The sequence below is a fragment of the Pleuronectes platessa genome, chromosome 9, assembly GCF_947347685.1.
Source record: "Pleuronectes platessa chromosome 9, fPlePla1.1, whole genome shotgun sequence".
Classification (NCBI taxonomy): Eukaryota; Metazoa; Chordata; class Actinopteri; order Pleuronectiformes; family Pleuronectidae; genus Pleuronectes; species Pleuronectes platessa.
In genome coordinates, this window is record NC_070634.1 from 11005865 (window position 1) to 11018242 (window position 12378).

Sequence of the window (12378 nt, forward strand, 5' to 3'; positions counted from 1 at the left end):
TGTGCTTATAGAAAAATTGCATGAGAGGAAGAGATTCTATGAATGTTGTTGCCACAACAGAGATCAGCACCCGTGAATGTCTGTCAGTCTGAAATGGTGACATTAAAAAAATGATTCCTCAAAATCTTGTGGCGATGTTGACCCGCGGTTTGACCAAGACACTGACCACTGTTGTGGTTCATCCGAGGATGAAGAAGAGAACAAGTTCAACTCGGTCGACAGACTGAAGGTACACCGCCTTTTACAGAGCGCTGGTCGTCTGTTTATACAAAGTTTATTATTAATATTGAATATTTCACAGTTCCAAATTGCAAAATTTGACACTACACTTCCTTGCGACCTTAAAAATGCACAGGCTAAGTGTGAACAGTTTTCAAAATTTGCATTCCACAGGCAGACAGACTGACAGACATACTGACAGAGGTAAGTAGATTTAGAAGATTGATAAGTAAAATATTGTCCTGTAGCAAACTGCACTCACCGATAACTCCAAGCCTCTCAGCTCTCTGATTCCTCATGTACTGACATGTCAAAACACCAGAGTTAACTTCAAATTGTTTCTCTATAAAATATGTCACCTCTCGCTGCGCTCTTATGCCATGACTGAGAAACAGGGCACATTTAAAAGTGAAACCTCAAGTGGGAAACTTGAGATATATTCTCAGTCATCTGTCTGTCACTCAGTATGGGATCGAGTGAGTCATCTTAATATTAACCGCTGAGCAAGTGCAACGTGCCTTGCAACTGAAATCAGCCCGGATTCAGTTATTTTGTGTACCCTCCAACCAGCACCTCAAAGAAGAGGAACAAAAATGATCCAAACCATAAAAAGCTGCCCACTGGTACTGACCTGCTGTGCTACTCCGCTGTACACATCCTGGGGCACGTCACAGGGCAAGAGGTTGACTGAGGTGGCACCAATCACATCCCTGCCTAAAGCGGCGTAGTGCTGGAGCCCATTACAGGAGCCGTCCTGGAGGAGCGGTGTAGAGAGGGGAGGAGAGATTAAAGCAGTGAAGTGTAGGAAAGGAGAAGAGAGAGAGCAAGAAGAATTAGAGAGGTCAGTGCAGAGAGGGAGAGGTCGTCACAGGGAGGAGGGGGACAGGTGAACATAACACAGAACAGGTGATTTAAAGAAAGTTAAAGTAGAAGAACAAGAAGAGAAGAAAGACAAATAGGAAAGAGGGGATAAACGGTCAAATTAAGAATGTGACCATCAGCTCAACCGATGATGTTTATAACAACAGATCACCATGTCCCATAACCAAGAGCAACAATTGCAAAAGGGAATTTTACATTTATTGTCATACTATTAACACATTCAAAGCAATATCTGACTTTCATCTATCCATCTATCTTTATTTCTTTCTACTGTGGTAAAGAAACATGGATCTGATATTCAGAATACAGACGTATGAATCTGTCCAATTAAGCTCTGCACCTGCATTGAAAAGCCTCACACAAACCGACTAATTTAGGCAAATTATTTCCTTTCCTTGATTTATTCATATATAAAAAGGTGCAATACACATTGATTAACACATTCATTTGATGCTAGTATATTAGATTTTCATCTCCAGTCCCTGAGCAGGTTGAAGGAAGATGTGTAAATTCCCTGAGCCAAACTGAATACACGCACTTCTGTGTGAACTGCTCAGTACTGTGATGCACAGTATGTCTTGTTGTGATGCTTTTTATTTGATCTTTTTCTATAAATCACTAGAGTATAAATCTCTCTATCAAATGTGAATTAATAAAAGCAACATAAAGGAGAGACAAGTGCCAAATAAAAGCAAAACTATGACACAGATATTCAACATGGCCCTGTGATGTTGTGTTCAATTACTTAAAAAAAAATTATAAATGCTAAAGATTACTTTTAGAAGAGTGTAAATTACTGAACTCCATAAGGCTGCACAACATAGAGTCTATTGTAGAGGATTTGTTTGTTTCTTCGGTTTCTACATTAAAGGCTGGCACCTAAATGCCAGACCTCAGCACATGACGGCTCAAGCTGTGGTCTGGTCTGTAAGATCTCAGCTGCAGGCTTGTGACAGAAGACATGAAATGGCTGCACGTGGCTCGGGGAGTCTTGGCTTTTGGATCTTGATGAGTCCTCTAAGACGGCACTATTACTCATGACTAAATGGCAGAGAGCACTGCAATTGGCCTCAGGTAATGCAAGATATAAAAAATCTTAAAGAATAATCTTTTCGCATCATTTCAGTTTTTTTCATCTGTTTTCAATCAAACGTCTTATTAAAGGACACATTGGTAGGAGGAGATGGGACATTCAAATCCCTATTGATCTTTGTAAACAGATAAATAATCAATTTACCTGATGAACTGGAAAGTTGGAGATGAACTGTGCTGGATCAGGAGATCTCACAGCCGTGGCTATTTCCATGCAGCATGCCAGAGCCTGCCAAGGCTCATCCGCATTCATCCACCACTTTTTACCCTGAGAGAGACAAAAAAAAGCACCTGGTGTTATCCTGCACACATGTACACAGATGGAGAAGGATTTTTACTACAAGCTTTGACAGATATTTATATCCTTATTTTGGTTATAATATGATCTCAATATTTCATGAATTTCATGAATATTTTTTCAAAGTCTTTGTATATCTTTAAGAAGTGTGTGTGTTTTTGTGTGTGTGTGCTTCACTGTGCTTAACTGACATTGAGAGGGTTGTCGGCAGAGTCCAGTATGTCCTCCATGATTGTGTTGGCGTACTCAAGCCGTCCCTGTAGCGAGCTCCTCTTCTTTAACCCTGTCAGATTGACTAAGTGGATCTTTAGCCAGTCAAGGCCCTTGGGACCGAGGGGCTTCCCCTCAGCAAACAAAAGGATGGCCCGAGTCACGTCACTCCCTAGGTGATTAAAGTATGGAGGACAGGGGTAGGTACGACCCCTGAAGTCCATGTTGTGAGGGAACCAGAAAATATCATCCCGCATGTGGTTGGCGATGGAGAGTTTATAGAGGGCATCCATACGCAGGCTGTGCATCTCACTGTATTTCTTTTTGGCCATGATCACCTCTCTCCTCATATGGGCCTTCTCAGAAGCTGTGTGATTGGGATCTTGAGGATTGAAGTGGGGTAATTTGGGGGCCTCCGATAGTGGAGGAGGGACGTCTAGCTTATCATTTCCCCGGTCGTTGAAGATGGAGATAATTATATCCAACAGAGGTTTGTTGATCCTCCAGGCAGAGCTGCCCAGCTGGTTGAGAGAGTCCAGGACTGCGTGGAGGTTCTGGCATTTCTCCAGCAACACCTCGTGTTGGATGGCCCCATCCACTGTGCGCATCAGCTTAGCCGGTGTCAGCAGGTAGGCTCCAAACTTCACAGAAGTCCAGGGCACAGGAGGGCACAGCATAGGCATCACGTATGAGTCAAAGGTCAGCTTGGTCTCCATGGCTTCCTGTTGCATCTGAGACAGGATGGGGTGGAGCTTGATGAAACCGATCTGGTGGAAAAAATCAAATAAGAAACCTCAAATGAACAGCCACACAAAATAAATCGCTCATAAACAGAGACAACAATTATTTTCACTTCAATGTCTAAAGGTCCAGCGTGTAAGATTTAAATAAAAGGGATCTATAGGGATCAAAATAATCCTATTGACGTTTTGAATAGTGTGTTTCATCTAAATTTTAGAAGTTGTCGTTTTCTTTACCCTAGAATGGGCCCCTTACATTTAAATACTTTATTATTTAGAGCAGGGGTCTTCAACGTTTTTCAGGCCAAGGACCCCAAAACTGGTGGAAAGATGGAGCGGGGACCCCCTACTATATAAATTGTATAAAATTGTCTTTTATATTAAGCTAGGCCTAGTGCCATATATAAACATAGCTACCCTGTTATTGTGCATTCAATACTAAGCTATTCAAATATAACACAGGCTCATATAGTCATGTTTTTAATTTAAACATGTGCTAGGTACAGGGTGGCCATGCCACTGCCATTTATAAACATACATCTTGCATACAACACTGAGCTATTAAAGTAATTCACAGATTCATGTTTTAATTTTAAACGTACATGTAGAAGAGATAGTGAATCCTCAGGCCATCTCTGGATGACACACATACTCCCACATCAGTGAGATGTCTGACCCTGATGGGTAGCACACAACTTATCTAATCTTGGACGGATGGAGGCTGTCAGGCAGAGGGTCAAATCAGCCTCTCAATATGTCGGATGCATGTTAATGTGTATTTAAAGACATTTAAATTTGTGAATTTTTTTTAAAATTCGAATCAACCAAACATTTCGCGACCCCCCTGCAGTACCTCCGCGGACCCCCTAGGGGGCACGGACCCCCTGGTGAAGACCTCTGATTTCGAGGAAGCCGCCATTTTTTTTAACAGTAGCCCAGACTGGACATACTAAACACCTTTTGAATGCTACCACAGGTTCTCTTTCATGTTTGGAAGGAGAGGGGGAGGGGTATTCAGCTGCAACATGAAACTTCACCACCAGATTTCACTAAATTCTACACTGAACCTTTAATTATTACAAATCCTGTTTAGTAGCAGGTGAAAACCCGCATTCTGACCTTCTGATACCATTTTAAAATCGATATAAGAGGATTACTGTCTTTGCTATAATGCAATAAACTCGGAGTCTGTACAACTGGACATTAAGACCATTATTAGAAAAACAAAAAAATGAAAAGGCCTCAGAATTGCTTGCATGAGTCAGCCTGTCATGCTGTGCTATAAAATCATTAGGATGCTCCCCTGATGAGCAAAACTAGGCGGAGAGGGAAAAAAAGTCGAGGCGAAATGACAGAGGATTGAAAAAATGCATAAGAACTTAATTCTGTTCCTGAATTTCCCTTCGTCACTGCAAAAAACTCCACTTCTTGTTCTCTTTCTGCTTCTGTTCACTGACAGGGTTGCCTCACCTTCCTGCAGGGTCCCATGGCAATAAATCAGTGAGCCAATTAAGGCGACACTAAAAAAGGGATTAGGCTGGAGCCTATTCATCTTACTCAACTGTTCCCCCTGCCAAGTCGCAGGGATGAAATGGTTTTATAATTCACACTCTTTGGAGCTTCACATTGGATAGGAGGCTGTTCAAATAGACAAGGCTTTAGAGGGGCAGACACTCTTCCAGTCCAAGGGAAGGTCAAGTGTTTTCAGGTATTTTCCTCATTTCTACTCAGCTATGCTTCTTTCCTCATTACATGTCAACTGTACTTATACCTTACATGGTCAATCTTTTAATTAACTGTTTATAATTTTCAAATGTCACAAGAATTATAATTTGACCGATGGAAGGTCCTTGTCATGAACTGCTTTATTAATTTTATTTTAAACGTTATCTTTTCAAATACTTAGATCCTCAGTCGTAGCTTGCAGGAGATTCTGATGACTAAACCTTAAAAAAAATGTCCAAATAAATGTCAGATGAAAAGACTATTCACTCCAAAGTTGCAGAACAGACTGCCCCTACATATCAGAGAAGCAAGTTCAGTGAATGTACCTGTCGGATGCTGCGGAAGGTGTACATGTGGTAGAGGACGGGGATGCGCTTCCTTTCTTGGGCTGGGTTCAGGATGTCACTATTAATTTTAAGGTTCTTCACCATCATATCCACCAAGCACGTGCCCAGCTCCAGAGTCACTATGTACGGCCAGCTTGTCTCCCCCCCCTGCAACATGGGTCCTGAAGTCGACTCCATCTCCAGGTTACACCAATGCTCCCTGGGAAGGACGTCATACTCCTGGAGGGAGACAATCAGAAGCGGGTTATTGTCTTTTTGTGATTTAGATATTTTCCTCATATGAAAAACACCATGGAGTATGATAATGCTAATATCTTGCAAAAAGCAAAGACACTGAAAGTCTTACTGAAATAAGCCATGAAGTCTTTAACTACAGTAGGTAGGTGGTATTTCAATATTTAATGGATATTGTAAAAGCCCAGATTAAAACCAATCATTGCTTTCATTATTAAACAATGTGGTGATTACCTTCTCAAATGTTAAATCAAAGTATTGTTATGTAATCTTTCTAATATCTATATATTCTGCTCACAAAGTTAAGACACAGAGAAAAGCAGAACAGATTCTAATATGAAAATAATGACCTTTGCTTAAAAAATATCAAAAACCTAAATTTATTCAAAACAGGTGCTTGGAATTTTTCCAATAACTGACTAGATAGTGTAGTGAAAGAACCCACTGGATGAAGAAAGGAAGGTAGGAATGTAGCTAGTATAATAAACATGATTTGGTTCAGGAGAAAGTATACTAAATACAATCTTATTCTACTGAACCAGTTCAAAGTAGAAGCTGAATGTGTAAGAAACTATAGAAGTGAACAACACAGTGTCAGTTACTTTCAGTACAACAACGTTAAGCCTCAATAAATAAGGCCGAGCAGAGTTGAGAGGCAGTTTAGTCAAACATTTACAGTGTTTAACTTTCAAAGTGGATGAATAAAAATGTTAATGAACTCAGTTTTTTGTCATAACAACAAAGGACAAAAAAAAATACCTAACAGGCATACATTTAACTACATAGGTGGAATGTGAAGCAACTTCCATGAAGAAAACACGTTAACTGAGATCTAGCTGCTGGAGTATAATGAGCTCCTGCTACTTATAATCGTGATGACATGAGCCTTTTCGCAGACTGAAGAGAAGCATCAATTCAATATGTAATGCTTATGAAGCTCTGTGAGGAAGTATACAACACAAAAGCAGCAATAAAAATAAATATACATCTGGAGCATCTTTAAGAAACTTAGAATTTCTCTACCTTGGTATCTTTGGCCAGCAAGTCTGTATAACTGCAGTAGATTTTGCTCAGCTTCTCCACCATCTGATTTTGATGTTTCTGTCGCACAGAATACTTTGTATAGATCCTGTTGCCAAGATCTCCGGCTAAAATCTTCAGCGAATCTCCACTGGGAGGCAGGTTGGCCACACTCTGGAAAAGAAGAGGACATAGTTCAAAAGGTGAAAACATCAGCAAAATTGTGTTTTTCTACTTTTGTAAGATTTAGTTTAATGAACAAGCAATTCTTTAATTAAAGTCTGAATGGTCACTTCACAAATCCCATCATGCCCTGTGAATGTGTATGCAGGAAGCAGAGGTATCGGATCAAAGGTATGCTCCCTTTTGCTGCTAAAGATAAAATGCAATGCTCTTCCAGGTGTTGTCATCACGGTCAGTTACTTGATTTGAGTTTTGTGGTTTAACACACTGGTCGTTACACAACAGCAATGTCAAGAAAAAAAAGGAGTTTTAGCAGTGACATCACCAGAGGTCTTCTTTTGACGTAAAAACAAAACAAAGCTGCTGTCAATCAAATCTCTTTGACTCAAACACAGACGATGCTTGGTTAAATCCTTAGTTTCTGGCATTTCATTGAGCGGCAGGCTGGGTTAAGTGTGTTGCATTACCTGTATCATGATGTCCACATACTCTCTATCCTCCAGCAGACAGAGGTGGGGATAAAGGTTGAGTCTGTAGTCCCTGGTATTTGTGCTGGCCAGGATCGTCTTGGTCTCCCTCAGGGCCTGAAGGAGGCTCTTCTGCCATTGAGCCCGCTGCTCGGCTAGCAGCGCCCTCTGAAAACACAACACACGTGTGGGACATCGACCTTATGACTTTGAGTGATGGCAGGAACGGTTCAGAATGTGTCACATAAAATGTCCAGTCCTGCAGAAATCCCATACTGCATGATCCGAAAGGAAAGTCATACATTTTTAAGCAGGAGCTAGGGCCACCAACTGTGGATGTATTGTGACATATGTACGTTCTATGCATGACTGTGTTTGTGTTCAGTCTTCAGCTGAGGGGTTTTACTCTAAGAGTTCCAGTCTGACTGAAGCAGAGAGGCAGTCTAGGTTGTGGATGGAGGGCGACTCCCCATTACAATACATTGTTATGCTGCCCTGCCTGTCTGTAAATGCTTCCTGACCACCAGGGACTCTCAGCCTGCTCGCTTCCTACGAAGCCCATCTGCAGAGACAGACGAGCCAGGCTGGACTGTAAATGCCAGATTTAGAAAAAAAGTACACCATGGGAATATGTTCTTTCTTCTTTGAACCGGTTAGGGCGAAATGCAAATATTTTCAAAGTTTAGACTAGAGAGGAAAAAGAAGGAACCCATGGATGTGGAAAGTTAGGTACATGTGAATAAATCATCACATTGTAAATGGTCTTTTATTAGTTTGAATTACTTGAAACGAAGCAGAATACTGCCAGGATGATACAGCCTGTATCTTAAATTGTGTGCCAGCACGTTGGGCTTTGCAGACAATCTGCAGGCTTTGTTGCAGTCTAAATTTACAGCACAAAACAGGAAGATAGCTGATGTTCTTCTGGCACAGATGGAGCAATGTTTTCCATTGAACAGAAAGCAACAGAAACCATTTGTGGAAAATGCTGTATTTTTTCAAAAGAACACAATTGAAATACTATTACCCTAAACAGTGTGTGAGAATCCACCAAACAATAATATGTTGATATTTAAGATATTGTTGTACGTGCACATTTTATTTAAACAAGGCTATATATAGCTTTAAGATTAAACGCCAAACCCTCTATTATTACCTCTACCATGATGTTTTCCCTCCTGTCCATTTGTTGGTTTGTTTGCAGCAGGATTACACAAAAGCTCTGGTGTAAAACCCGAAAAAGGGGCAGATCCATTTCTATGATATTCAAAATTGGGAGTGTTTTTGAGATTTCCACCTATTTCCCAGGGAATAACACAAAGGGTATTGATATCTATGATTGTGCTCAATTTGGCTCAGATACAAATACAAATCTGGATCCTGCCAATTTAAATATGGGTTCTCTTGAGGATAGGCTATTTTCAGCCGCTTTATGGTAAGAGGTACAGTATATATGTTCTGTTGACTGCCAGCTACATTTTCTCCATATTGTAACACCTTGTTTTGAGTTGATTACTTATGGACGAAGTGAAGCAAGAGGTGAGTCTGATTACCATTTTGGCCATGTTTTTAGTGACAGGCTTGTCAGCCTCCACTGAAGGGATGGTGACGGTGCAGGCCTGCTCCACATCAAGCTGACGTTTGAAACCATTGAGGAGCTGGTCCTGAGTGAAGTCCAGTTTGGGGTAGTGGTGGTCTTTTCTCTAAAACACAAACAAAAACCGGAGAATCAGACACAAATTAAGGCTTCTTACCTTGTCCTGATATTACCCTAATACAACAGGACTGGCAAACCCTGTATGTAATCGATAATTAGTTAACTTATTGATGGCAAGTATTAAAAGGGAGCCTTTTAGACTAGTCAACAAAGTGTTAAGCTGAGAAATCAATGATAGGTAGAAAACAACAAAAATAACAAAATGTAATAGTAAAAAGATAAAGATATTTCAGGTGAATCATCAAATTTCATAATCAAACCCAATCAAAACCCAGAGATACTTCATATTGGTTTAAATTAATCAAGAAAACATTGCGGCAACATGTTTATGCAAACATGTATATGTATAAACATAAAATGTGCTTTAAATGACTGTTCTTCTCTGAATTAACCTAGCCACGGCACCAGCTACTGGATGTTATCCAAATATTGTACAAGGGTTGTACACATGAGAAGATGCAGTGCTATCATTTATTAGCTGATAGAAAGCAGAGATACAAAAGATGGTTAATTAGGACTCAGAGAGACAGAGCAGGTTCAGCAGCCAGAGCAAAGCTGGAGGTACAGTGGCACATAAATTGCTCACTAGAGAGCTCTTGTACAATATTACAACTTTTGAACATTAAATGGACAAAGAAACCAACCCCGCATTATCACTATACAGGGCTGAAATCAGTAGATAGCCGCTGAAAAATGTGCTGGCATGATCCTTTTTTAAAGTACCAACAATCAGCTTCTAGTGAAGTGAAAAAATCCACAGAAAGAACAGAGTTGCAATATTGTTTAGGTAAAGCTTCAACACTGCCATGCCTACAGTCTTTTCACAGAGAAGATGTTTGCAAGGTTTGAGCGGTTCATCCAAGGAATTTGTACCAAAATTAGGACTTTTCCTGAAGGCATTACTGAGATACAAGATAAAAAAATTATCAAATGAGATTAGACTGTCTCAGATGACAAGTTGAAAGTAGATCAAACTTTCAATCATTAAATCATCTTGTCTTGGAAACACAATCAGATGGAGCAGTAACATCTGACCTGTTTCAAAGGTCTGTAAGTAGCATACTTTCACAAACAGGATCAAAATACACGACCTGCTGAAGCTACATTCACACAGGCCAACACTCAAATAAAGAACCCAAAATATGTCACTTAGATGAAGATCAAAGTGAGGATGGTGCAAAGATAAAAATACAACGACTGTACGAAAAGCTGTTAATGAATCATGTGAGAGTCAGCAGCGGAGGAGAGAGGGGAAAATGTGAGGAGAGGTGAGAGGAGGAGGAGGAGAGACAAGGAAAGCAGAAGAGCCATTAGAAAGCAGAGTTAGCCCACTATAAATAGGCCAGTGCCTGTCTGGCTGTGATGGGGTGACAATCAAATGTTTCGTAGTCACGCTGGAGCCGTCTGACAGCCTTCCCAGCTTTCTGCTGCTTCAGCTGGCAAAAAATACCAAACACTTGGCCTTAAAATAACTCTTACCTGTATTTATAGTCATGCATAGCTTGTTTTTATTTTTTTACATAAAGTCATACCCTCTCTTCAAATTAAGTCTTTCACCTAATTTCCATTAAGATTTCTGTTGGACTGAAAGTATATTATTTTTGAAGGGATAATAGCTTGGGATACATCACACCCTTTTTAAGGAAACGTGTGTATGGAAGATTACACTATTATGAAGTTTCTGCTGTATAAAACTAGGTAAGTAATGTTCATTATTAAGTCCACTAATATCTGTTCAAGACCTTTTAAAACTTTAAGACGGAACCATAACACTTGACTTCTCTATAAGGACATTATTGGAACAGAAGCTTGTTATTATTATCTTACTATCAGTAAGTATCCTAATGATAAAGCAGAAGTATAAGTGATAATATCAGATGTTAACTTTAAGAGATAACTTTAGGACAAAGCTGGCCTTTGGTACCTGTGTGTAAAAGTCCTGAACCAATGATGTATAGCCCTCGTTTGTCGTCAGCTTGAGGCACGGTTGGTAGTCGGGCTGGACAATGCGCATGGCCTTCAGCACCATGTCTCTCTCATCTTGACGAAACATACACTGGCTGAACACATCATCCACAGATAGACCGTCCTGCTGCATCTGCTTCAGGCACCTGGATATACAGGGACATACATCAGTTTATTATTACAGTGGCATTGATTGTGTTACTCTTGACCATAGACTGTATGGAAAGAACATCTCCCAGCTCCCCAAAAGAAAAGCAATATCATATTTATTGCCCCCTGATGGCTGGCTGCAGTATAGGTCATAAACCCCCACCTCTTCCATTTTGGCAGATGGGACATGAACCAAACTAAACATATGTTTAGTTTTATTTTAGGAAGCTTAATTTTCGAACAAAGGGATCAAGACGAGATGTGTCTTCCATCTTTATATAAAGTGTCCGGTCCTTACACTTGTGCACTTACTGTATTGTGCTACGTGAAGCCTGCATTGGGTACAGCAAAGCAGATAAAGCCAACAGAGAGATAAGATGGCTTGTTTCATAAGAAGCCAATACAGTGAGCAATGTTGCTGCTGTAACTTGTTGTGGCGAGAGGTTGCGAAAGCAGCTGTATTCATTAATTAGACAATCATTTACCATAACCCATTAAAAATGGCACCAGCAAGTTCACCACATGTCTCCCGCAAGAGCATAAAATAATTTTTAGCAGCCGGACTAGATGTCCCATATCTTGGTCTTTCTCATTACATGTGCACAGTGTTTAATAACTGTGGCTTAAACAACTAATATGTTTTGAAATGTAATTGTCTTATTCCTATACTGAGTTATCAGTCCATCAGATTAGAAAACATAACACTCTGAAAGTTATTACGATACTTTACATTATGTTTGAGATACTTCTTCAAGTCAAATATTCTGAATGAGGGCCCATCAGATGACACAAGAGCTAGATTTTCATTTCAGTGGGAGATTGTAATTATTATGATGGAACAGACTTTGGAGTCTCCAGATCAGAAGATCACAACCTTCTGACCTGATCTGTGGTAATAGGGTTAAGAAAATGATCAAATGTTCTGGGTGCCTGATTAATTCATCTTAAATCAGATAATGGTATGTCTCGCCTACCCTGATCAACAGTTGCAGAATATCAATGCAAGTATTTGCATCGACAGGCTTATCTGGAATCTAAGTATGAGTCTGATCCAGAGGCTAATGGCCACTGACGACATCAGTAAAATATTTATTCAAACAGACTCTCCTGGCGAGAGCATATGAAAGTG

The 12378-nt window shown here is 40.2% G+C and overlaps 1 protein-coding gene across 1 annotated transcript in view; it reads right to left on the reverse strand.

Moving 5' to 3' along the window:
* Positions 1–12378, reverse strand: part of polrmt (polymerase (RNA) mitochondrial (DNA directed)) — a 45613-nt gene that overhangs the window by 24704 nt on the left and 8531 nt on the right. Inside the window, exons 5-12 of the mRNA XM_053431204.1 lie at positions 11059–11245; positions 8971–9120; positions 7418–7585; positions 6771–6941; positions 5493–5732; positions 2683–3468; positions 2339–2461; positions 851–973 (exon numbers count right to left, since the gene is read on the reverse strand). Of these exons, the coding sequence (XP_053287179.1) occupies positions 851–973; positions 2339–2461; positions 2683–3468; positions 5493–5732; positions 6771–6941; positions 7418–7585; positions 8971–9120; positions 11059–11245 (1948 nt within the window). The remainder of the gene's footprint in view (positions 1–850; positions 974–2338; positions 2462–2682; positions 3469–5492; positions 5733–6770; positions 6942–7417; positions 7586–8970; positions 9121–11058; positions 11246–12378) is intronic.